Raw genomic sequence first — 25,945 nt, forward strand, 5'->3', positions numbered from 1 at the left:
GTCATGTTGCAGACTGAGATATTGAAAGCGAGGTTCTGAAATTCCACATTGATGCATATTAAATAGACCACATTTCATAACCATCCAACTTGTAAAGATATAACTGGTGTCATTTCATTACCATTGAGTTTATTGAAATCATTCAGTCCGTTTGGTGTTTACAGCATAATTGATATTTTCTACATGTAGGATACACTCAGTTGGCAGTTATCTTCATTAGTCTTGTACAGTCACTTGAACAGCCAACTCATCTCTTACAGGTGGTAATAGTAAGGAATATGTCATAATGCACAATATATACTAAATAAGTGAAAGAAAGTTTACAAGGTTCATTTATTTATCATTTGACACAGGGTTGAGACTCTACCATTAAAAAATATTTTTATTTTCATGACATCTTATTTATTCATTCATTTACATTATATAAATTTGCTTTTTTGAGTGGAATAAAGGGAACAACAACTAACACTTCTCCATGTACAATGTTATAAATATCCAGTCAGAGATGACTTAAAACAAAGATAAATTGAACTCATCATCAAAACATACACTATACAAAAAGACGTCACTGTAAATGTGCAAAACAAGTTATCATGCATGAATACAAGTGGACATATACGTATACATTACACCTCATCCTAAAGAAACTCCCCGGTGGGAAGCACCTGTTAGGAAAGAATACTAAGAGATGTCTGTTTGACAGATCAACCAGTTAGACATACTATGCATTTAGAAATTATTCACGCACTTTTTCTTTTACATTTTCTAATTTATTATTTTTATGTTGAAATTGTTTAATTCATTCATCAATGTACAATGCCAGCTAGCTGCTTGCTAATGCTAATGTGCGAGGGAGGCACTAGCTTGCCCACAGTGGGCCATGCCTGAATCACTTAGACAATAACAATGTCTTCTGGGTCATCTTCTGTTTGTCCCTGTTCTTTTCACCAAGAAAGAAAAAAAAAATGCTAAGGCAGCTAGCTTGACCCCAGTGCAGCGTGCCGCCTCCGACTTATAATTAAAATACTTGTTTGGAAACTTGCCGTCTCTGATTTGTTGTGAAGGAACTCATTGTGACATAATAAGGAAGTAGTAAGGAACTACTCAGTAACAACTCTGATTTATCACTTTCACTGACCAAAGCTCTACAACTGTAAAATCAACCACCATATGCTGATGGATTTCACTCTAGTTTACAATGCAGTTCTGTTGTAATGTGTTGTAAATTACCCTCAAAGATAATAAAATACTGCAAACAAGTATTGCATTTGTAAGAAGAAAAAAAAAAGACTTTGTAATTAAAACCGAACAATTGACCAGTGGTGAGGTCACACACACAGACACTGTGAAAGACAAAGTGCTTTGTGTAAAACCTGGTGCTCAAAATTCCCACACAGTGTGAGACAATGAAGTTACAAGTAGAATTTTTTCATCCTATATTTACACCTGAATCTAAAAGGACAATGACCAATGTCCAGTCACAAAGCAGCAAGTCCAATCAATTACCATTTCTTGCTGGTTGTGGGGGGCCTGGAAGGTGTGCTACTGGCCTGAGATGGGCTCTGGCATCCCAATGAAAACACAGTTATATTAAATTAAATTAAACTTTCCACTGCAGGGAAACCAGGAAATTTGTAACAAACATATGCCAACATATGTGTAAGGTCAGGAACAGATCAACATGAGATCAAGAACATAGGATATTTGGGGCATAATTAATTTTTAACTTTGACTACTTATAAGCAGTGTCGGACATGCAACCGAAGATTATTTTAACACACACGGGAACCACAGAAAGGACATGCAACCGCAGTAGATGAACTTGAACATAGCCACAATTTATAATACAGCCATGACGCACTCAGACCTGCTTCCGGTTTCCTAAAGAGGCGGGGAGGTGGAGACACCCACGTGACAAAGATACAGGAACTAATCGCAAATGAAGTGTCCCGTTTTATTTACTGTCTCTGGTTATTCACGTGACATGACGCTGAGCCAACAGAACCACTCGCTTCGTTAACCACTGGGATTTATCACAAGTCGTTATCTTTAGTTAAGATATTAACTACGGCCGTTAATAGACTTTCTATTTTCGAGCTGAACCGCTGAACACGCACAGGTGAGGAGTTTTATTTGGAGGCCGATGGGATGTCTAGTGTTTAAAGAATGCGGCAATGTTATCTACTTTTCTTTTGGATCCACTTTATACCAACTTATACCAACCAACGTTATGTTTTGAAGGAGTTTTATTAACCTCAAATGTCTGCAGACCTCGCAGCCATCTCATGGTGTCATTTATCCTAAATAGTGAAGGAAGAAAGAAGAAGCTGCTGCTGCTGTTGTTGTTGTTAAACTAACCGCTGGTGATCTTAACTCCTGGGCTTCCCTTATGTCCAGCAGCCATGATGAATACGGCTTGAAGCCCATGAGCAACCCTATGGCCAGCAGGAGGCAGAGAGCGGTGGATGATGGAGAGCGGAGTCTCATTGGACCTGCTGCTGCCACCAACACCACCACCAGTGGGGATCCCCTGGACCAAGATGCCTCCACACCGGGGTTCATCTATGTGTTGGCATTTTTCTCAGCCCTGGGAGGATTCCTCTTCGGGTATGACACTGGGGTGGTCTCCGGGGCTATGCTGCTCCTGAAGAAGGAGATGAACCTGAACGCCCTCTGGCAGGAGCTGCTGGTTTCCAGTACGGTTGGGGCTGCCGCGCTCTCTGCCCTCAGTGGTGGCTTCCTGAACGGGTGGTTGGGGCGCAGGGTTTGCATCCTCATGTCCAGCTTCATCTTCAGCATTGGTGGCATCATCTTGAGCGTCGCCCCGGACAAGGTGGTTCTACTTGTGGGCAGAATCACAGTTGGTTTGGGCATAGGTGCGTAGACATAGCAGAATATTAGAGTTATTTTAATACTTATTGGACTGTCTGATTATGTAACAGAATCAAATTCATTGTCTCAAGATTTTTTTCAACCAGAATTTGGATGTATGAAGTGTGTGGAGAAATCTTTCTGTGCACGTCAAAATGAAACCACCCCCCTTTTCCTCCTCTCAGGCATTGCTTCGATGACAGTTCCTGTATACATCGCTGAAGTTTCCCCGTCTCACCTGAGAGGTCAGCTGGTCACTATAAACACCCTCTTCATCACTGGTGGCCAGTTCATTGCCAGCGTGGTGGATGGAGCTTTCAGCTACCTGAGCCATGACGGCTGGAGGTACACGCTTGTTCCACCTTTGTCGTCCCTGCTTGTAACTGACAGGGGAAGCAAGCAAAGGATTTACAAATGGATTGAGCTTTTAAAGGGCGATACTGCTCCTAAACTCCTAGCAAAATTCAACGATTGGAACCCAAAATATTGGCTCAGATATCAATCCTGTGGATCAACTCCGGACGTCGTCACTTGTTGTTGTTGCCCCAAGATATGATTTAGGTTTTGTGTAACGACCCCTGCGGGTCTTCAGACCCCAACTTGAGAATCAGCAGTGGCAGATGTCCATTTTCTCGCGTTCACTCCCCTCCTCGTTCTCTCCATACTGCAGGTACATGTTGGGTCTGTCCGTTGTTCCAGCGCTGCTGCAGTTCGTCGGCTTCTTCTTCCTGCCTGAAAGCCCCCGCTGGCTTCTCCAAAAGGGCCGCAGCGAGGAGGCCCGTCAAGTTCTCAGCCGGATCAGAGGAGGCCTGACCGTTAACGAGGAGTATGACGCCATCAGAACCAGCATCGAGGAAGAGAAAGAGGCGGGTGGAGGTGACAAATAAGAGCAGTGAAAACCATGATTTGTGACAAAAACAAAAGTTACAGTTAAACATTTAACAGAAATAAAGTTACACAAGTTGTTAAAGTTTTTTTTTTTTTTTTTTGGTTGTTTGTAGGAGGTCTCATTATTTTGCGGATCCTCAGCCAAGGTCCGACTCGCAGGGCTCTAATCGTTGGCTGTGGCCTCCAGATGTTTCAGCAGCTGTCTGGGATAAACACCGTCATGTAGGTCATCTATTCATCTTGTCATAGCTCCCACATAATTAGCTCCCCCTCTGCCTGGTAACAGGTAGTCAGTGTAACTGGAAAAACTCGTCATGGCTGAGTTGTGGCTGAGTTGTTGTGCCTGAGTCGGGGGTGGGACTGTAAATGGATCTGGTTTCTCAGGTACTACAGTGCAACCATCCTGCAGATGGCGGGGGTGCGGGACGACAAACAGGCGATCTGGTTAGCCGCTGCAACCTCTGCCACCAACTTTGTGTTCACCCTGGTTGGAGTCTGGCTGGTGGAGAGAGTGGGCCGCAGGAAGCTGACCCTGGGCAGTCTTTTAGGTGTGTCATTTAGATCGTGCTACAGTGACAACCTGACAACTGAGACCATATTGTATTTTCAGTTTTACATCACTGTAATTAAACAGACAACTTGTGATTAACTTTCAATTTTTTTATTACTTATTTTCCTCATTATTAGTCAATTAAAAAGTATTTGCATATAAATAGAAGCATTTTCGCTTGTAGTAATTAGATATTTTGTTGAGACTAATGTTTCTCTTATTGTTTTCTGACATGTCGCCATAGTATTTAGTTGATTGTATTCAAAAGTGCATTAAACTAGACAGAAAAGAAAGATAGACTTATGGAGAATCTGTGCAGGCTTCATTTATTCATAATTTGTATCAGAGCTTTATTTAGGGTGCTCATTTTCTCTAATGCAGGTACTGGTCTGAGCCTGGCTCTGTTGGCAGTTGGGTTCTTGCTATCCGCCCTGAACTCTCCGCCCGTCACCCTCCACCCGGTCGACGCTCAGAACTCGACCTGCAGACAGTACGGGTAAGAGATCATCAAGCAGCTTTTCTTCCCCGAGAAAATGTATCACTCTGCTGTCACCATCACCGTCTTCTCTCTGCTTCTCCTTACACATAACCTAGAGCTGAACACATTAAGTCCACACATCTTTTCTTTTGAAGGAGCTGTCGAAAGGCATTCTGGGAAATGTAGGAAAGCAAAGGGTTCCTGACTGTATCTGTTAAGAACTCCCTGAGTGCCTTTAATATCATAAACTGAAGATATAGAAATAGTGGCAGAATATTTGAATAATTGTTTTTATAGACTTAACAGACTTCTCATTGTTCTTCCTGCTTCTGTGCACGTTGTTTTCTACTGGCTGTAACGCATCAGTGTTCGAGTTGCACGTGTGAGAGGTTTTACGATGAGCTCCGTCCTCCAGGTCCTGTGAATTCTGCATGTTGGATCCGACCTGTGGATTCTGTTATCGTGAAAACGGGACCAAAGTGTACGACTCCTCCTGCGTCCCGGCCAATCAAGCGGCCACAGATCATGCGGCGTGGGGAAGGTGAGACTCTGAATTACTGCGTGTTTATGCGTGACAGTAAGCGGCGGACATATAGCTGAATATATTACTGCAGTTTTTTTGCTTTGTGCATGAAATATTATCAAAAATAGCAGCTATTATAAGCAATGACAGGCATTTGAAAAGAGGACGCTACTGTGCCTTCAAAATAAAACAAAAATTCGTTTCAAACCAATTTTTTTATCATGGATAATTAAGATTGAATTGAGAAATGCTCATTGGCAAAACCTGAAGAAAAAGATGGGTTTCAATTTCTTGCTTTTTTTAATTTATTTATATAATCCAGATGTTCTAACCAGACAGAGGCAACTGACAGCCCAATTTGGGCCTACAACTACTGTCCCACGTCCTACTCCTGGATCGTCCTGGTCGGCCTCATCTTCTACCTCGCTTTCTTCGCTCCAGGTGTGAAATGACTTCCTCATTGTTTTTCAAATATCTTCATATCTACAGTGGCTTCAGGAAGTATTCAGACCCCTTCACTTTATTGTGTTGTAGATGTCATTTTTAAATGGAGAAAGCTAAACCAACAGTTATGTGTATAATTGTGAAGAATGCAATGCGTACTGTGCCGTCCTTGTGAATATTAGGTATGGGCCCAATGCCTTGGACGGTGAACTCGGAGATCTACCCTCTGTGGGCCCGCAGCACCGGAAACGCCTGCTCAGCCGGGGTCAACTGGATCTTCAACGTCTTGGTGTCTCTGACCTTCCTTCACGTCGCTGAGTTTCTGACCTATTATGGTAAGACTATCAGGAGGTCAGGGGATATTAAAAACACAGGATAATAATCTGCATTTACTCGTGAGGTGAGACCTTTTTTTTTTTTTTTTTATCTGAAAAGCTGGAGTGGAGTCTGAGACAATTTCCTGACAATTGCTCTAGGACACTTCTGTTTTTATATTTTGTCCACTTCCCATTTGCAGCCACGTCTTTGTATTGCATTTCAAACTCCACTTTAAGTCACCCTCAGCTCACCTCTTCTTGTGTGATTAGTGTACAGATAAGGATCCAGATTTTCCAGTTTATTCTGCTCACTTTCACTCAGCACTGTTATCTAATACATCTCTTATGTTCCTAAAAACAGATTTAAGAATATGCTGTCAGTGAAAGCATCTCCTGACACTTCACAGGGTCTTTTGCTTTAGCCTGATCCTTTAATATTTTTACTCCTTATATAACCAGGTGTGGTCACTGTAAACACCATCTTATCTATAGAAACAGAAAAGTGGTAACGGAGATGAGAAGTCCTGGTTTGCATGTAAGAACAACGTGAAACTAAATCAAACCATGTACTGTATATGCAGGGTATAAAACAAAGTGCTTGATTCAGTCATTTAACACAAACTATACTTTCCCGGTGACGTTTGCTGATATTTTAACTGTCCAAATACTATTTAAGGCCACTGTACATCCATTGCGATTTATCTCTTCTTTTTGCCATAGCTCAGAACCTAACAGTGAAAATGTACTCATGACTCTCTCTTCCAGGGGCGTTCTTTCTGTACACAGGCCTGGTGGTGCTGGGTCTCCTCTTTGTCCAGGGCTGCCTCCCAGAGACCCAGGGCCTGCAGCTGGAGGACATCGAGAACCTGTTCACCGGTCAGCTCTGCTCCTGCGGAGCCTCCACACACAGCGGCAATCGTCACTTCCACTACATCCGGGTAAAAGGCAACAACCGCCTCCTCTCTGACAGTGATGCCTCAGACGTAGAGTAGACTGGGAAGGTTTTCTCGTGGGTTCTCTGTCTTGTCTGTCTTGAGGATTGGGAAGACGCAGATGTGGGGAGGAAAGGTGATCATGTCGCTCTCTGATGGCTGCAGTCAACCAAAGGGGGGAAAAAGGTGTGAACTCTCAAGTGAATGACTAAAACTGGCACTTTCTGTTGCTCTGGCGACTCTTTTGTAAGTTATCTCTGTTTTTCCTGTTCAAGCCATGTTCTGTTGCGCATTCCCCTCATGTCCCATCGCTCTCTCTGCCATCTTAAAAGGGAAAACTGAAGCTAGGTTCATTTGAATGAGTTTTTGATAATGTTGCTGAGATAATGAAAATCTCAAGAAAGTGTGTTCTTCAGTCTCTGTGCTGCAGCACTTTCAGTATTGAATAAAACAATGAATAGGCTGGACTCATATGCGCTCATATTCTTAAAAACTCACTGGACGACATTGGAGCTTTTCAGAGTGAACAGGTGGAATATCTTCGGCCAAGTCGTTCCCCTCATCTCAGTCCAGTTGAGTTGCTTTCCACCTGAGGAAGATAAGACTGAAGTCAAAAAAACAAGTAATAGCTGAAGGTGGCTGCAGTGAAGGCCAGTGAAACGGAAACACTTGTACTCTTTCAAGGAAGGTCTGTTTTCAACAAACAGATCTTCTGTATTTTAAGGATGTGAACTTTGGGGAATGATTTTTGTTTTTTCAGTGAGTTCAGAAACCAAGTGACCTGGTTGCTGACTCACCGTGTCCTCAGCCTTTTTTTCTGTAGTGTCAAGATAATTTAATTTCCAGATGAAAAACTCTTTGCAGGACTTAAGTCAGACCATCCATCTTTTGTCGGCACTCAGACCACAAAACCTACACACCACAAAGAATGTGTGTGTGTGCTAACCTTAATCATCTGTAGTTTTAGAGTCATTGATTTCAGAATTAAAAGAGACTATCATTGATTTCTGCCTAATTGGGACATTTTGTATATCTACATTCTGTAGAACTGTTTCTAAACACATTCCTATTAAAATCCACATTAGTGATTTGAATCTGTGCTTTTAACCCACTAAATCAGCTTATTGTGGGTTGCTGCTATTGTCTACACAGTGGGAGTGGGAGTGATTGCACTTTTAAAAACCAAAAAGGTGTCTTATTTCTAAAGATTTTTATGTTTTTATGATATTATGTCTGGTTGTGAGAATGAGTTGCTTAAATCTCCAATTTTCTAGTCAGGCTCTGAATTCAGCTCAGCACACTACACAGCAGTGGGGTCAGACAGTGCCATAGCCTATATAACTGTAAGTACTGCATCAAGGTGCTAAGTGCACTGAGGACTTTCCTGCTATGATACAACAGTGTTAAATATTCCTTTTTCATGCTCAGTCTCATTTCCTTGTATCCACAGCTCAAATAATGGTGACCAGGTAGCCCTGAACAACATAATGCAGTGTTCACACTCCGATATCGTGCCCATTTAGTGTTCCTGCTAGCTGCTAAACACTGTACAAGATTTCTCTTTAAAGGTCTTTTTGATGCATTTTTCTTTTTTATTACACTGCAAGCTAGAAATTGCCATTTCTGTGCATCTTCTAAGTGTTCCTTTTAAATGGACGATCTATAATTTGGTTTCTTATAATATAGGATTCCTATGAACATCTGGGAATGTGTGAACTGAGTTGTTTTGTGATGTGTGAAATGTGGGAAACCTTTACGGGAACAAAAGATGCTCAGCGTTTTTAACGACATATTTTGTGGTTACAGATCCATAATCCTTTTTGACATAATGTCATATATAAAGGTGATATGACCCCAACACTAACATGTTGTTGCTTTGAAAAATGTCCAGTATAAAAGTAGTGACATATTTAAAATACTGATGCTGCCATGTTGTACAACGGACTCAATTTACCCTCAGGGGAAAATTAACGTTAACAATATTCAAAGGGATGTTTCAGGTAAAATGATGTTTATAGGCCACAGATCCATTTTCAAAAGACGTATGTGTCCATTTTGGTACTGTGTCATTTAGATTTTATATACAAAATGTTCATGCTGTATATAAAATAACTCTCCATGTTTCTTTGATCATGCGCTTTTCATTAATATGATCTTTCGGAAATAAACATATTAAAGCAATATAATCTGATCTAAAGTCAGTTAATGTTTTGTATATTATTGTGTGTACTAAATTAATTGATCAATAATCTAAGTTCCATTTTAGTTGCACTGTGAGGTAATCAGCAGGGTTTAAAGGGTCAGTTCACAAAAGTTTGACAAAATCTGTATTATTCTCTTGATTATCTGATTAATTATTTTTGTCTGGAATATGTCAGAAAGTAGAAAAATTTGCAAATTATAAGAATATTTAGCATATTCAAATGTATGTATGTCAATTCATCTGACCAGCAGTCCGAAACCCAGATACTCAGTTTACTGTCCTACATGACAAAGAAAAGCATCAATCAGATGTTAGAAGCTGGATCCAACAAAAATAAGAAAAGAATGAAGAACCAGGAGGAGACAGGTGAGGAGAAAGAAGAGGAAGTTTGGATTTGAAGAGTGAAGAAGAGAGTAGAGAGGGAGGAGTGAAAGAGAAAGGGAGGAAAGGAATGAAGGAGAGATGAGGAAATGAGATGTGAAATCTTGTGCAGATGAAGAGAAAGAGGGATGCAAATATAAAACGGATCTACCAACAAATTTTACGAATAAAAACATGTGAATACATTCAATTCATTTACAAATAAATGAAAAGCATTAGTGAATATCTTCCTAATATTTACAACTTTCAAACAAACATTTTTTAATCAAATTTCTTTCCTGTACGCTTGTGGATTTGCATTTTACACACACAGAGTTTTGAGACAAACCTCCTGCCGGGCGGAACGAAAATTGACTTGTATCGCGAAAACAAGTGATCGCCTGCTGACGCCGCCATTTCCGCTTTTCAAATTAAAAGCACGCAGTCTTCTTGGAGCTGTTTTATTTCCTCAAATAATCGGCGACAAGTAACGTGCGTTACGTTAACGATTGTACGATATGAAGTGACAAAACCTGGTTAAGGTCTTTGATAGTATGGCTTTTAATGTTGATATTTGTTTTGTTAAGAAATTACATATTATAATTTTATTGTTCATTGTTAATATGCAGGCTAAGCTAACTTTAACTAGTAAACCGGAACCCGTTGCCGAGTGACAGTAAACAGTCATGTTGCAGACTGAGATGATGAAAGCAGGGTTGACATTTAACCGAAAGTTGCTACCACTAGGTGGTAGACCAACCACCAATAAACATAAAATAAGGAGTAAAGAGACAGACGGAGGCAAAATGCATCATGTCAGTCAATAATGTAGCTCAGGCTGAAGCTGTCTCTCTGCTGAAGACTTGATTGGGATCGAAAATAAAATGAAATCTAAAATGTGCTTCTTTGGACTCTAATGCAGATGTCCCTCTCTGTAGTCACCGCTCTGGTCTGGAGCAGTGTCCCGCCCGCAGCACCATCTGATTGGTTACACATCACAAGTAAATAGCCTATCACACTGAACAGCCGGTCACAGACCAGAGCAGCTCCGGTTAGAGAGCGGAGCTGTGTGTCCAAAGTCAAGCCTGTTTTCCACTGGTCGTGAAACTCGCTAAGACCCGCTAACATCGGGCTTTTGTTGGTAATGGAAAAGGGTGCAATCGGCATTCATCATTCTATGATGCTATTCCTTAAAGAAATGCAATATCATTGGAGGAATTGTTTATCTGTTGGCCTAATATTAAGTTCAGAGCCTGAAGACATTTACTTGGCCTTGTTGTGGATCCCTGTCTGCTCAGTTAGAGCAGCACATATTATTATGGTCTGGATTTAAATTAAGATTTGACTTCTAAACATTAAATCTGTGAACTCTACTCCAGCATAGTGTAACAAAAATAGGTGTTATGATTAGTGATACTGTTTATGCAAAATTTATTCCCCACCTATGTCATGCAAATTCAAAATAGTCACATCAGACAATTTTTGCATCTTTGTATCTGACTGTAGTGAAAATGAGTCATTGTCAAATCTGTCCTGTTGTGGTTTCAGAATGATGGAGACGGAGAGCAATTAGATTCAACATATGAACTTTCATGTTTTTCCCAAATGATGTACAAACGGCTTGATACAGTAAATAGTGCATGTAGCTGCATGTGAATGCGGAGAAAAATTCCCCCTGTCCCCTGAATATTGACTTAAGTTGGAGTTAAGCACCGAATGTTTCCAACGTCCAGCTCGGCCCCTGTGTTGCCACAATAATGTCCAAGGAGAAACAAGCTGGTTTTACACTCAAAAATAAGTTGAGTTTCTATTTGCTTCATTGTGGATGCAGAAAGGCTCCTCACTCAGGCCCCCTGGTGGCACAGCATTTTAACCTCATATCAAGGGTGCCCGTCTTTGTAGTAGTTTCCCCACAAATTCACCTCCCTGCAGCCTGCCGTTACTTTTTCTAGCCCCATGCACCAAAGATCTTTGAGAATAAGGGTGTTTTTCAGTGAAATGTCCTGCAGTAGGTAAAGTCACACATTCTATCAGGGATTTATTGTCCCTTACTTGTTTCCTTCACTAGTCATTTAGTTTTTACCTGTACACTTCAGGAGACATGCTTGTGAAGACATAACTTACACCTACATGTTTTTGGTAGTCTCGTGTACAAATGGAAATTTTAGCCATGACAGAGGCACTTGTGGAAAGGTCAGGTCGTGAACCTGACTATATATAAACTCAGTTGTCAGTTGATTATTTACACCTGGCTTAAACTAATGCTGTCTAATTCAGTTCTGCAACAGTTGTGAAGGTTATAATGTCGGGTTATTGATGAAACTGTGTTAAAGAGGTACTGATTCAACTGCACGATCATCTCAGAGGCTGCAGTTTGCGTTGCTGTTGAGCTGCATTGCATTATACAGAAGTGTGTCTGTTTAGCCTACCCTCATTCATTCGAATGGAGTGACCAAAATACTAGACACATGTCCTCATAACGCAATGCAACTCAACAGCATCACAAACTGCATCCTCCAATATGATCATACAGTTGAAGGAACACCTCTCTATGTTCTGACGTCTGAGCATGTCAGGTGACTGGATCCTGCTTTCAGATGTAACTGATGCAATCATCACGGGGAGGTGTCAGTGCACAAATGTATCAGCAAAACCTTTCTGAACCTTGTAATGTATTCAATGAAGAGGCGACTGCCGTTTCAACACATGAATCATACTGATGCTTACATAATGACACATTTCTGCCTCATACAAAAAGATCTTTGACTTGTACCGTACAGTCTGTAGTCATACCTTTGTGGTACTGCTTCGGTTCTACTTGAAGTTGTGCAGCACTCATAGAGCAAATACTACTGAAAAATACTATAAAGTGTCAACAATATATAAAGAAGGGTAACATCTTAAAATCACTAGAATATTTGGCTACAGCTGTGGCTAATTACGGATTTACTGATCCAACTTTTTCTCTCCCATTTCCTCAACCCATGGTATCGGTCAATATGGAGTAGCAGAGTATCAATCCAAGGTATCGAAGTATCATGTGAGGTAAAATGAGGCAAGGGCTTGCTGTGACAATAAAAACTGAGTCAGCAGCTCTGTGACCTTACTGTACTTACTAAAACAGAAATACTGAAGAAACTGTACTTAATGTGGATCGGTCATATCTGGCTGTTATTCAATCCACTAACAATAAGGTCAGTAACGGCCCAATACTGATCCAATGGACCTACAGCTGACATGAGTTTATTTGACAATTTACTCATTCAACTACATTACAATAAATATGAAGCAGGTCTCAGGTCAGTTATCCAGCTGATCTTCTGTAGTACGGTCACCCAAACTAATAAATCTTCAAAAAACAAAAATAATATATATTTAATATGTAAAAGTCAACACTTGTACGAAGACTCGCTGTGAAGAGATAAATGAAAGACTGGGAAAAGGATTACCCAAAGAGAATGATATGGAGACAAAGCCACACCATTAAGAAAAAAGTCCAGGTTTTATTGTGTATCGTGGCTGTAGTCCATGTTAACTGCCAGATGTGTGTGAGAGAGAGAGAGAGAGAGAGAGAGAGAGCGAGTGAGGCAGATAGATAGATAGATAGAGAAAAACTTATGAAAGATCAGAGCCAATCACACAGCAAGGTGAAACTATGTCCTCCATGTTCTTTGGTTTGCAAGAGCAAAACCCGACATGAGAATGAATCATGGTAAAGTTAACAATCGTGTAAAGGGAGATAAAACTTAGTTAAACACACTTGGGCAAGCTAAAGTCAACAACACAAGTGGCATCTAAAAACAAATTACAACACAAGTCGGAACTGAGGAAGCTGACTCTGGACCTGAACATGGATCTACAAGCCAGTCAACAATAGTGCTAACAGAACTGAGTTGACAGCAGTGGAGTCAACGGTAGAGAAGAATGGGTTAGAATAGAGTAAAGAAGGGTGGAGAGCAGAGCAGAGTGTGAGTTAATGGCGTCGGTCAGCTGTTTTGTCTTCCTGGTGGCTTGAGTGTAGATATTGTAATGAGGGGCTCCCAGCGTCATGCAGATCAGCGGAGTGGCAGACAGGGGCGTCTGATTGGTCGGCCGGCTCTCAGCAAAGAAACACATCGCAGTTCTACTGGCTGGGGTGGTTTGAAAACCCACCTGGATGAGGTTCAGTGATTGACATCTAGAATCCGGTGTTTGCTTGTTTGTCAAACAGGCGTAAATGAGACAGCAGGAGGGAGGGATGAGTGTTCTCTCTTCTCTCCATCCTCAACTCCTCCCTCCCCTCCCTCCATACTTTACACGGTGCCCTTCACTATGGCTGCCCCTGCCCACCAGAATAAGGTAAGGGCTTAGCCGAAGTTGTGAATGGCCAGCCTGAACATGTCATTGGTGCACACCCATGCATCGTTAATGTTCTTGAGGATGAAACTCTGATGGAAACCCATGATGGGGTCGTCGTCTGCCTACAGACGCACACAAACAAAGAAGAGGTTCAGGACAAAGGACATGCTGGAGATACAGGCTGATCATCACATGGACACTAAAGGAACCTCAATAATGTGTCTGTTTCCCAATGTTTTTCTGCACATTTTCTATCTGACTCCGTAAAAGAGAGAGAAGGAGGAAACAGTTATAGGAGATAATACCAACTGCAAACACTATGGAGAAGAATGTCACTTGCAAGTAATGTCGCTGCATATAAGTTGTATTAGGTACACTTACCTCAAACTAATGTAGCCTAAAAAAACAACAGCCCTACATACATCGTCCCTAAATGGAGGTTATAATCTTCAGTTTGTGCTGAAATTGTTGGTCATTTTAGAGGATGTAATTTGTGGTGCTGTTGTTCTATTTTGCATCACATAGAGAGATGTCTCTGTTATTTGGCCTATCCTTCTCAATGATCTAAACGGAGATGAAAAAAATAATAGAAACACCTGTCAGTATAATGCAACATAGTTCATCAGCACCACAAATTACAGCCTCTAAAAAACAAAAAACAAAAAACCCCTTTCAACACAAACGGGACATTATAACCCTCATTGAAGTAGGATTATTTTATTTTATTTTATTTTATTTTTTTGCAGGACTGTTGTTTTAACTGCATGTACCTAATAAAATGGTACATCACTGTGTATTTGTGTAGTTTTTATAACCAAGAAAATGATCAAATCACTTTTAACAGTAAGTGAGATTCTGGGAACATGAGGAGTTGGTGTGACTCTGCTAGTCACTGTTGTACCAAGCATTCACCACCTGTGTGTAGATGGACATTATCTCAGATGTGTTGAAGAGTCAGAAGCACTAAACTGAAAGGTCCTTTTCTGGGCATGTCAGCCACCCGAGTGTGAAGATATATCTGGAATAATTTTTTTCGTTATATACATAGACTGAAAATTTCATGACAGTATACCAAATGTTGCTTGCTCATAAATTAAACTTTAAACTTTTACAGTGCATTCAGAAGGTATTCAGACCCCTTCAAGTTTTTCATTTTCTGAATGAACTGTAAATGAAAGAAGAGTAATTAGATCTTCATAAGATAATTTGATGGTACAGGACCTGAAATTCTTTAAAGGCAGGTACATACATGAATAACCTCATTCACTTTAGAAGTCAATGTGTAGCAGTGAATGGCAGCAAAACAGCTGACTCTGAATAAGGCGTGAATGGTAGTGCTACTTAATAATAATAATAATAATAATAATAATAATAATAATAATAATAATAATAGTTTCGATTTTTATAGCGCCTTTCAAGGTACTCACAGCTGCTTTACTTACTTTTAGCTGTCCTACAACCATACTCAAGATGCAGCAGTCTGGAGTTGGCTGGTGGTCTTGCGCTGTTATACTATGCGCTATTTTTGTGAAGGGGAGACTCTGGCACAAACACAAAGGAAAAACACACAAGTAAAAGGTTAATACAGGTGTATCAGACACAGAGAATACAAGTTCAAAAAGAAATCAAAACATGTATCCAAGATCCATCCCATTTAATCTTTAACTATTCATTCAATCATTAAAACTTGAGAGAAGCAGTATAGTATAATTGTCAGGCATACATGCACACACTTGTGAAGTCTGATAACTGACTGCTGTCTGTATACACAGATATAACAGTTATAGGTTAGGGGCCACCCCACCACCTGTTACACGTTACCTCAGTATATAGAAATAAGTTACCAAACAAACTCACAGAAAGTTTCTCAACAATTGCTCTTTTTCCCTGGAACTGTTGTCCTTCCCACGTAAGGCATGATGCATCAATCTGTGTGGGGCAGAAACAGAGAGGGCTTATTACCACACTTATTCATGACCATGTTCTGTACTTTTTCCCCCAGTTACACCGTGGATAAAAGGCCTAATGTTTAGGCAGGTGGCTTATTTAATCAGCAAAGCTTTTTAGTTGGCCACTAATGCTTATTGCCATTAATCTGCTGATTGTTTTGTCTAGAAAATGTCAAAAATCATTACAATTTCTCAGAGCCCAAGATTGCTTGTTTTGTCTGACCAACAGTCTGAAACACAAAGATTCAGTTTACTACAGCCAGAAAATGTAGTGATTGATTTGAGGGGCACAAAAAAAGTAAAAAAAAACAAAACAAACAAACATTGGAAACATTCACCAAGTTGTTTGCTGTCATTGTTCTAAGTTAGCTAGCCATCCTCTAATTTGCACAGGCTCATACTTGGACTGGAAAACCCAAACCCACTAACAACTGCTCTGGAGCAAGTTAACTCATCAGATTACAACCTGCCAACAGTCACTGTCTAATCAGATAACTGGAAAAACTAAGTCATCATTCTACAGAATCCCAACAGGGACAAGTTTACAATAAACGAGACAAGTACGATATTCTTTACATTGTATATATCAGTTTCTGCTGTCAAACCAAATTGTGTTTCAGCTCATATCAAATTAAGGACTTTATTCATGGGTCTGACGATATTGTTTGTGTTTGAGTTAAATGAACCACTTGTTAACCTACTTTGTGATACAAGTTAGGACAGCCAATGTAAGGTTCAGTGAAGGTAGATAACCCCAAGAGAGCCAGATTAAGTTGAACTCACTTTGTGATTCAGGTCCCTGGACCAGTGTGTTTGTACTTGATAATAGTCAAGTGTTGATTCAAATACCTAATTTACTTGGGTTGTGCTGTGAAAACAATGCAACAAATGCAAAAAAATGAAGTTTTTTATGTTATACAATGTTAATAACGACTGACCACTTACATGGCCAAGTCTAAATGAATGAAACTGCTTAAAAATGGCATCCACCGCTGTGGTTAAACATCTTGTAAATAAACAAAAGCACACTCACATATATGGATCCAAGTTGTGTTCTGTCCGAATCAAACATCTGGTAGTAGTGCTGCACGAAGCTGGATCCTATCTGCTCCCACAGAGGCTGGTCCACCATCCTGAAAAACCCTGCAACACACACTGAGAAGATGGAGAGATGGGAGGGGAACCAGAAAAAAAAAAAAGGGAATACATGTATGAAAATGATCATATGCTACAGCCTTCCCAGTCACCAGATCTCAACCCATCTGAAAGGCCTATGAGAAAAACAACAGACCAAAAGAAAAACATATACACCACCTACATCACAAAGATTTCACATCACATACGTTCTTTGCATTCACACAGTTCACTTATTTTAGGTAGAACTTAACTGGCTGACCACACTTAAAGAAAAAAAACAACACAAAACACGGACAGAGTTACTGTACATAGCAAAGCTTATGAATACCACTACACTGGAAAAGAAAAGCATTAAGACAACTTTAACAAAAATGGCCCAGGCGACTTTTGCTGAGCACGCCGTAACATTCTCTCCGCTTGGGTGACAGTGACAGCACAAGTCATGTGCTTCCACATTACGATACACTGTTGTTACTGGAACAATCTGGGAGCTCGGAAAATTAGCAGTGAAGTCGAAGCAGCATACCACAAATACCGCTGGACATAAGCACTTCTAGGTTCCGAGTGAATATAGTTAGGGCTAGAGAGGTAGCGACATATGCGTACTGAGTTACGTTAATAAATGGAAAAGCTCATTTATGGCTAGTTAACGCTAGCTAACTAGCTACTACTAGCTTGTGAGCTGTCTTGTTTGCTAACGTTAACTCAGCCTGCGTTGGCAAAGACAGTTCATATACCTAGCATGCCTCCCCGACAGCTAATGATAGACGTCAGATAAATTATATTTCCAAACGTTAGCTAACTGACTGGCTGGCTGGCGCTGGCCTTGTCACTGGTTGCTAAAAATACCCCGTCTTTTCCAAGTGTTGATGCCTCCTCCGGGCCCGCGCACACAGCTCTGGAACCCCGGGGCAGCTACCCTACATAGGCGTGCCCAACGTTAGCCCTAAACCTGACAGGAGCAGCCAATTTAACTACTTATACTCCCTTGTGCTTGTTCAAATGTCAGGCTAAACTAGCGCTTTTTGTTTTCGCACATGTTTCCATTCACTATTCCCTAAAAGGATTTCTTAAAAATAAGTAATAAAAACTTACCTCTAACCAACGCCGAGGCCGGCTGCACGATCGCAAAGTGCAGTGTCTGCTCCGCTACGAGGGCACGTACGATGGCGCCGTAATCGGCTTGGTGGATTGTGGGGATTGTAGTCTTTATATACAGTACAAGAAAAAAATTCGATAGTTTTGTGATATGTTCGTAGTTTGTTTGTTGTCCTCAAAGACTGCTAAAACTACTACATACTGAAGACAAAACTAACCAAAGGAAACGTGCAGGTAAGTGCCAGTTTGCAATTGAAACCGTGGCAGAAATTAACTAAGTACATTTATTCAGTTTCTGCACTTCAGGCAACACACTTGTAATTTATTATATTAATTTATTATCATTATTTATTATGTCCATGTTATGCTTCTTTATATATCTACTTCACCACATTTCAGAGGGAAATGTTGTAACTCCTATACATTTATTTTCTTGCAGAAGGACAACCAATTCGAAGAATCATATATAGTTTCCTCCAGAATTGAGGCCAAACAGTTCATTTGGTTTCATCAGACCATAGAATCTTGTTTTTCACAGTCTGAGAGACCCTTAAGTGCTTTTTTGCAAACTTTTACTGAGGAGAGGTTTCTGTCACTGCCATAAAGCCCAGATCTGGAGCTCAGCCAGACTCACAACCGGGTTCTTGGTCACCCCTCTTACCAACGCCCTTCTCTCTCGATTGCTCAGTTTGGCCAGGCAACCAACTCTAGGGAGAGTCCCACTTGTTCCAAGCTTCTTCCATTTAAGAAATTGGAGGCTCCAGACTGAGGTAGCACTGTTCTGCCCTGTGGTCCTCCTCAGCATTGACTACACAGGTCCTGTTGTGCTGTCACTCCCGTGAGAAGCTTTCGCTCATGTTGTGTCATGCATAAATACGTGTTCAATTGATTTTTGGCTACTTTAATACAAGAACAGGAATTCAGATTTTAATTTCTTTATTTCAGTAGACACAGTTTTTCTCGAGCCAGTAACAGTTACCTTGTGCCGTATGTGTTCTTCCATTTTTTGATGTCACTTCAGGGCTGCTGGACATACAGTATGTGTATTCCACAGAAGGCTTTCTACCTAAACCTTTGGCTTCTGCTTAAAGAGGCTGGTGAGAGCATGCCTAAAGCACTCTGGTATAAGTGAGTTGCATCTCGGCAAACCCCCCAAACAGGTCCTTGATTGGCCCTGGAGTTCTATATCAACTAGTTCACATTGCTGATACAATGTCAATGTCTCATACAGACATCATTCGTCTGTGTACGGGCACATGTGGTTCATGTTGTTAGATGTGTTGGAGGAGTCCCAGATGACTACTCTAAAACTTGCATGTATTTCTTTGACTCAATCTGTCCACTGTGCAGCAACAAGTCCTTCAGAAAATACAGCTATGGTGACTTTTACTGTGGAGAGTTTGAGCTACTGTGAAGAAAATGTTTCATAAATGTTAGTAGGTGCTGAGTAAGCTGATTTCTTGAGCAACTTTTAAAAGAAAAAGGAGAGCATTTTCGAACATGACGTCAACTGTAAAAATGGCATTTACAGATTACTGTAAATGTCTGAAAGGAGTTTATCTGGGGGGGTCACTTTATCAGTAACAGTACATTCATTAATCTCTGCCTCCAGACCACCATGTGTACTTCAAGGGCACCGAGCCTGGTAGGATCCCTTACTTTCCTCATGCAGATACAGCCATAAACAGTACACCATCTGCACTGCTATAAGTGCTGTAATTACACTAAACATAAATACTAACTCCAGTAAAAATGTGGTTTGCCTTTCACAGACACATATACAGTATACAGGCTGTGATTGAATGTATAGCTTTGGGTATCAGGTAAAATAAAATTTCATGAAAAGTGACAAATACGTGAAAATTAAAGGTTCCCTGTGGAGATTTTTTTATCCATAGTAGCGCTATGGCGTAGTTATGTCTAGGTCCAGTTTCATTTTTCACATGCATGCACACAAGGATACGCATGCTTGCGCACTTGCACACAGGTAATACAATACACAGTTCTCCCAATGGTTTCACACTATTCCAGTGATCTACAGGTGTCTCTAACACACTCAGAAATGCAGTAAGTAAAGGCAAGGGAGAAGATGGCTGCAATCTAGTAAACATGGATGTAAACAATGCAAGATTTTATTACAATACAAGATTTTTACTACCAAAAATAATTTATTTATAGTTAATTATATTTTGATAAGTTGCATTTGGCAGGGTGACATTAAACCATTCTACAGGGCTCACATAATAGATTTTTTTTCGATTTTGTTTGGCAAGATTTGGAGTTCTGGTTCCATTACAATGGAAGTGAATAGCATTTGTTTTATTTTAAGTCACTGATAAAAGACATTTGTACTCAAATTACTGTACATACATTTGCAGTTATTCAAATATCAGAAACTGTTGCAAATGTGTTGTGAGGACACTAAACAGTTTGTAATTCAAGAATTAATGTTCCATTCATTTTTTTAGTCCATGTCCTAAGCTAGCAAGCTAGCCTACCTTCTTGATTCACAATGAAATTAATACTACGGTGTTATATCAGCTGCTGGCCGGAAAATAATTTGATCCAGCGTTTTCCTCTGATTGGTCAAGAGCTGGAGGTAAGGCTGCCACACCAGATTCTGCAGGCTGTTGGAGCATTAAAGTCAAAAGAGCAAAATTTTAGAAAAGGAGAAGAAGGCTATTCAAACTAAATTTTCATGTCTGTAAAGACATAAAAAATATTTAACATTTCTTCGCTAAAATGGCCACATTAGTTTAGGTGGTCACAATTACTGAACAACTAAGCTTAATAAAATTAGTTCACATCTTCATGTACCTTGTGGGCTAGGAGTCACATCACGTTGGATCATGTAACATCAGAATGAAATTGTGAAACGGTACGTACCAGGCTGTTAAGTCTCTGGGAGGAGATGATGTCATTGCTTCTGTCTGGTTCACTTTGAGCCGAGGTCACAAGCACATCTACTACCTCATCTGACTTCAGAGGGAACTCTGCCCTAAACATACCCACATGTACACAAACGACTGTCATTTGACATACAAACAGATCAGCAATAGAGAACAACTATTTCAACTATTCTATTGTCAAGTTTTTACTTATTTGAATTGAGGCTCTAACCGTAGTGAATGTTGAATGTTGTACAGATTGTGAAGCTCTTTAAGGCAAATTTATGATTTTGGACTTGACTACAATTGTGTGTGTCCTTTTTTTGTGCATTTTTATATGTCACCTAAATTCCTGGATAGTGAGTGTGCCGCCCTCAAGGGTACCAGAGTGGATCGGCTCTTTTAGCTGGCTGGACTGAATTTGGTTTTGCCCTTGAGACACATTTGCATCCATCTGAAAAACAACAAACAGCATGTTAAGCAGATAGGTTAACATTTCATAACATATGTTTAGCATTTATAGAGTTAGATGACAAGATCAATGTCACTCTCATGTCTGTCTGTTCTATGTGAAGCTGGAGCCAGGGGATGGTTAGCTTAGGGGGAAACAGCTAGCATGGATCAGTCTGAGGGTTAAAATAAATCTGCCTACAAGCTAATTAACACTAAGCTAAGCTTAGCTAACCTGCTGCTGGATCCATCTTCATACTGAACGGACAGATATGTGAGCGGTATTGATCTTTTCATATAACACAAGGCAAGACAGCAAATAAGCAACTATTCCTTTATACAGGGTTAGAATAACTCACTGAAACAAATCTGTGAACATACAGTCATCTATTTAAGGTCAAATATTAAGGGTCTTTTGGGTCTCTGTGGTTATTCACATCTGATCACCTCTACCATACAAAACCACCACAACATATTGTACTCACTTATGAAGCCATGGGTGTAACGGACTGTACCTGCACAGTGGTGGAGTCATGTGTCTCAGACTGCATGCTGCCTCTTTTATGGAGATCCAGCAGGGTGTCATACTCAATCTTCATCTGATCAAAATCACCCTGCAGTGTCTTCAACTGGACAACCGAAATAAATGCAAAGATAGGACTATGGTGAAGACTTTACATTTGAAGTTTTAGGTCTTAAATACTGAATTCTGTCAATGTGTGAGTGCACAGTATGTACAGTATATCTGTCTGTATGAGCCACCTGCAGGAATGTCTGCTTATGCGTTTGTTCCAGGGTATCCCAGTTGCGTCGTGGCACAACATCCCAGTACTCTGCCTTCATCCTGTTAAGCTCCTCCTGGGCTTTAGTCAGGTCTTTCCGACACACCTGCAGAGCAAGCTGCAGCTCCACTGGGTCCTTGGCCTCTTCTTTCATAAAATGGAAACAAATCTCAAAACAAAATACACTTGTTTTTGGATATTTATATTCAGATATTTGCTCTCTTATTGATAAATTACTAATGTAAAAGCTATCATTCAATTTTGATGCAGTGAGCAAGGTTCTAAAGGGGTGTACAGAAGAAAACACAAATGACCAATGATGTGATTTCCTGCTTGGGTTCACCTAAGATTTCATCTGCAGGGTGCCCTTCCTTCACAGAAGCTCTTGTTAGGTCACTGAGCTGCCAGATCAACAACTTGCGAGCGTCACGCTCCTCTCGGTACTGCAGATACTGGTTGGACAGTTCATACTGCAGGCGTTCTACCTGGAGATGAATGGAAGAAAGTGGGGTGACTGACACAAGACAATGATAATCTACCACCAACCTTATGGTTGATCTGAACTGAACTTCAAACAAAACATGCTCGAATAAAGGGATTTCTAACACTGATCAACATTTTTCATACACATGTATAAGATCAGGACAGCACATAAAATAAATATTGGAAAAACTGGAATCCATATGGGAATTAATCACACTAAGTTAATAGTTAAGTAAATTATAAATAGTGGTTAGAACACCACTTTATAAGTATGTCATGTACCACTGCCTGCATGGCCTTTTCTTTTTCCCTCATGGCCTCAATGGCCTTCTGCAGTTGCTGCTTCTCCCTTTTCAAGGCTCCAATCTCAGCTTGCTCCACTCCCCAGAGAGCTTGAATCTTCCTGTCACATTCCTCTGTCACCAGCCTCAGATGGGATCGCAGTGGTTCCAGTTCTCGGATTTGATCCTGCTGATATGCTGAACATATGTATAATGCATAATAAAACATCTATTATTAAACTATAGGGATGAAATGATTATCTATTACATTTCTGAAAGGTGATTTACTAAGTCCTTTAAGCTTCTCCTACTCAAAGATCTGTTTTATTTTTCTCATTCAGTATAATTGTAAATCGAATCCTTGAGGGTCAAAATAAGCACTATGGAATAACTGAATAAAAACATTATAGATTGATCACTAATAAAAACACTATTAGAAATTTTGGTTATATGTTGTATGTAATCACCTTACTTGCTAAGTTAAATTCAAGTTTAATCTTATGATTAAGTCTGTTAACCTCTGCAAGACTATGTTTTTCCTAGTTGTTTGTTTGTCTATTAAATGCAAGATATATCAAAAAGTTTTTTATAAATTTCAATGGAATTTAGTCAAACTTGAATCTTAAAATGGCCAGACTGCTGTTTTTTAAAAATGTTTTTTTTTTGCAATTTTCTCAAGAACTACTGCATTTTAAATGAAAAATGTTTCCCATGATCGTCTTTCACTTTGTATTTTGAAGCAGATTAAAAAATTTTCAATATTTTTCAATTATTAAAATAACAAATTAGACAACTATTTAACCTGTTTCTGACTGCGTCCTCATATTATTAGTTTAACAGCTCTAGTTTTACAATGTTTTAGGTTTTTATCTGTGCAATTTAGATTGTAGCAAACTAGATTCTGTTGTTTACAACTTTATTTAAAAAAACAAAAAACCAACAAAAACAGGGGCATTTCTTTGAGGGTCTGACCTAAAGTGTTTTCATATTCCTTTTTGATGGCAGAGAGAAGGGGTTGGTAGGTTTTGAACTCTTTGATGAAATGACCAAAGACACCACGGTAGACCTGTGGCCAAAGCAGATGAAGGTGTGTATTAAAAACAAACAAACAAAATGTCCAAACATGGATATACAGTAGGTATGGTGCTTTTTTCTGGTTTTATTGTGAAATTAAACAACAGCACCTGTAGCTTCAGTTCTTGGAATTTTGGCTCATGGGGACTGATGTTATTTAGCTCCTTGTTCACATATCTCTCCAGGTGCACCAGCAGTTGGGGTTTTCTCCCCAGGCCTGCATAAATGTAACTACTTCCTGCTGAGCGCAACTAACAGGGCACAGTTTAACACACACACACACACACACACACACACACACAAGGCAAAAGCAGTGCTCAACTTTGTTTTGACAGTGGAAAAGCCAACCACTAAGGGGGGACATACAGTAACATAAAGTAAACTTACCATGAAATCATCACAGGCTTGATGAACCTGTTGCTGGTTTGCTTGTCTCGCTGCAGATGGCTGGACTGCACTTTCTCCTTCTTGTCCTTCCTTTGACGTCTGGATAGTGTCATTTTGAACACTCTGGTCATATGTAAGCCTAAAATAAACAAGAACAGAACTACTTAGGTTGATCATTGTAATTTAACTAGCTCGTTATGCTAACCACTATATGTAGGATACTTATAATAATACAATGGTTACAATATTTTCGATAGCATTCGCTTTATCACTTGCCTTTGTCTTCGTGACGGCGTTAAAGGTGGGAATTTAATATCTTTGTGTGGTGACATCTCCGGCGATTATATGAAAGATAAATAATAACATAACAAGCTGTTGCTCTTTTTTAAGTTGGGTTTGGCATCACAGGTCTCAGCATTGTAGCAGGGTTTCCATGGTAACGATGACGACGCAACAAGACCCACAGAGTGGACCGCGGCTCGCCTAACTAGTTTTCAAAATGTGTAAGATGAAAACTTTCTTCTTAAAAAGAAAATAGTCACTCTTTAACCACGGGAAAGTATAGTTTTTTTTTAATTTAGTTATGGTTAGTTAGTAATCTATTTTAATTATGTATAAACCCTTAACTCTGAGTAGGAACAATAACAAATATATGATAATACACAATCAAACGGCTATCCTACTTTATAAATATCACACAAAAACTGCAACTTACAGGAATTACAATGTAATATGAAACTAGTAGAACAGAAGGTGAGAAAAACACCAAATGCTAAACAATTGTTTGAATAGAGACTGTGTCTCTAGAAATAGGCACCGTTTGCAAATATCACACATTTCGTTCTGGAAATAATGGGGATAATAAGCCTGTCAATTCATTTTAATCAGATATGTATGTTTCACTTTCTCTCGTGCATGTGACACGTATGGATAAAACAAGAGATTAAATTATATAATGTTAGAAAAAATAATAAAATCAAATAAATAACACTGTCTATAAATTTAACAGCTGGAAAAACTACATTTCCTAGCCATCTTTCTCAGTGGATGCCCTAAACCAGGGTCATCGCAGTGGAGTTGTGTAGTCATTTCTAGAGGCATTAGCATAAAAGCGAGCGTGCAGCTGAACTACAGTACCCACACGGCACTGTTCCAGCCTACAGTACATTCTGCTGCTTATCCGTGGATGTCACACCGCTGCTATTTTCTCCCCTCAGTCCCTCTCACTCTCAGCCTACAGCTCCAGCGGACTGACACTGGGCTTTGGATAGAAAGAAACGAAGAATAAGATACAAAACAGAGGCAAAAATGGCAGAGCTTGGAGCGGGAAGCCTGCCGTTAGGGGATCCTGCTTTTAATTACCAGGAACACGAGCTGAACGAGCGGCTGAAACGACTCTACCCGGCTGTGAACGAGGACGAGACCCCTTTACCCCGATCCTGGAGCCCCAAGGATAAATACAGCTATATCGGGCTGTCACAGAACAACCTGCGGGTCCATTATAAAGGTTAG

General features: G+C 40.1%; 4 protein-coding genes across 11 annotated transcripts in view; 2 read left to right on the top strand and 2 right to left on the bottom strand.

Annotated features, from left to right (window-relative positions):
• The first annotated feature begins 1,920 nt into the window (after positions 1–1,920).
• LOC111655739 (proton myo-inositol cotransporter-like) lies at positions 1,921–9,189 on the top strand. 5 transcript variants are annotated; one of them, XR_015437307.1, is made up of 12 exons: positions 1,921–2,119; positions 2,309–2,876; positions 3,057–3,216; positions 3,542–3,747; positions 3,873–3,981; positions 4,144–4,307; positions 4,691–4,805; positions 5,203–5,328; positions 5,633–5,751; positions 5,937–6,089; positions 6,837–8,346; positions 8,454–9,189. XR_015437307.1 is itself a non-coding variant. In XM_087174233.1 (12 exons), the coding sequence occupies exons 2-12, from the start codon at positions 2,390–2,392 to the stop codon at positions 8,368–8,370; spliced, it is 1,905 nt and encodes a 634-aa protein (XP_087030359.1). In that variant the 5' UTR covers positions 1,921–2,119; positions 2,309–2,389; the 3' UTR covers positions 8,371–9,189. The 5 variants fall into 5 exon arrangements, 4 of the variants coding, with proteins under 4 accessions (XP_087030359.1, XP_087030358.1, XP_023263006.1 ...); XM_087174233.1 differs by having other exon boundaries at positions 6,837–7,009; positions 8,278–9,189; XM_087174232.1 differs by having other exon boundaries at positions 6,837–9,189.
• A 3,860-nt stretch (positions 9,190–13,049) lies between these two features.
• Positions 13,050–18,159, bottom strand: nutf2 (nuclear transport factor 2). The gene is made up of 5 exons (XM_023407236.2): positions 18,086–18,159; positions 16,887–17,008; positions 15,762–15,833; positions 15,347–15,445; positions 13,050–14,026 (listed from the first exon to the last, which is right to left on the bottom strand). The coding sequence occupies exons 2-5, from the start codon at positions 16,983–16,985 to the stop codon at positions 13,913–13,915; spliced, it is 384 nt and encodes a 127-aa protein (XP_023263004.1). The 5' UTR covers positions 16,986–17,008; positions 18,086–18,159; the 3' UTR covers positions 13,050–13,912.
• A 2,077-nt stretch (positions 18,160–20,236) lies between these two features.
• On the bottom strand, positions 20,237–25,581 carry tsnaxip1 (translin-associated factor X interacting protein 1). Its single transcript, XM_087174237.1, has 11 exons — positions 24,710–25,581; positions 24,476–24,572; positions 24,157–24,297; positions 23,945–24,038; positions 22,974–23,170; positions 22,552–22,693; positions 22,189–22,355; positions 21,942–22,055; positions 21,321–21,430; positions 20,975–21,086; positions 20,237–20,715 (listed from the first exon to the last, which is right to left on the bottom strand). The coding sequence occupies exons 1-11, from the start codon at positions 24,763–24,765 to the stop codon at positions 20,626–20,628; spliced, it is 1,320 nt and encodes a 439-aa protein (XP_087030363.1). The 5' UTR covers positions 24,766–25,581; the 3' UTR covers positions 20,237–20,625.
• A 26-nt stretch (positions 25,582–25,607) lies between these two features.
• Positions 25,608–25,945, top strand: part of ranbp10 (RAN binding protein 10) — a 31,118-nt gene continuing 30,780 nt past the window's right edge. For all 4 annotated transcript variants that reach the window (XM_087174235.1, XM_087174236.1, XM_087174234.1 and 1 more), the window contains exon 1: positions 25,608–25,940. In XM_087174235.1, the coding sequence (XP_087030361.1) occupies positions 25,742–25,940 (199 nt within the window). In that variant the 5' untranslated portion in view covers positions 25,608–25,741. The remainder of the gene's footprint in view (positions 25,941–25,945) is intronic.

This window comes from Seriola lalandi, unplaced genomic scaffold (genome assembly GCF_002814215.2).
Source record: "Seriola lalandi dorsalis isolate HSWRI2012SDOR001 ecotype SW California unplaced genomic scaffold, Sedor1 jcf7180002054331, whole genome shotgun sequence".
NCBI classification, from domain to species: Eukaryota; Metazoa; Chordata; class Actinopteri; order Carangiformes; family Carangidae; genus Seriola; species Seriola lalandi.

What these genes read in the sequence shown, in the direction of transcription:
- LOC111655739 (XM_087174233.1), top strand. Translation starts at nt 2,390, where the DNA reads ATGTCCAGCAGCCATGATGAATACGGCTTGAAGCCCATGAGCAACCCT. An exon ending in CACAGTTGGTTTGGGCATAG is followed by an intron (nt 2,877 to 3,056) that starts GTGCGTAGACAT and finishes TCCTCCTCTCAG; the next exon opens with GCATTGCTTCGATGACAGTT. An exon ending in TCGACCTGCAGACAGTACGG is followed by an intron (nt 4,806 to 5,202) that starts GTAAGAGATCAT and finishes TCCGTCCTCCAG; the next exon opens with GTCCTGTGAATTCTGCATGT.
- nutf2 (XM_023407236.2), bottom strand. Translation starts at nt 16,985, where the DNA reads ATGGTGGACCAGCCTCTGTGGGAGCAGATAGGATCCAGCTTCGTGCAG. An exon ending in CACAACTTGGATCCATATAT is followed by an intron (nt 15,834 to 16,886) that starts GTGAGTGTGCTT and finishes TGCCCCACACAG; the next exon opens with ATTGATGCATCATGCCTTAC. An exon ending in TGGTTGTAGGACAGCTAAAA is followed by an intron (nt 14,027 to 15,346) that starts GTAAGTAAAGCA and finishes GTGCGTCTGTAG; the next exon opens with GCAGACGACGACCCCATCAT.
- tsnaxip1 (XM_087174237.1), bottom strand. Translation starts at nt 24,765, where the DNA reads ATGTCACCACACAAAGATATTAAATTCCCACCTTTAACGCCGTCACGA. An exon ending in ACGCCGTCACGAAGACAAAG is followed by an intron (nt 24,573 to 24,709) that starts GCAAGTGATAAA and finishes TGTTTATTTTAG; the next exon opens with GCTTACATATGACCAGAGTG. An exon ending in AGCCATCTGCAGCGAGACAA is followed by an intron (nt 24,298 to 24,475) that starts GCAAACCAGCAA and finishes GTGCCCTGTTAG; the next exon opens with TTGCGCTCAGCAGGAAGTAG.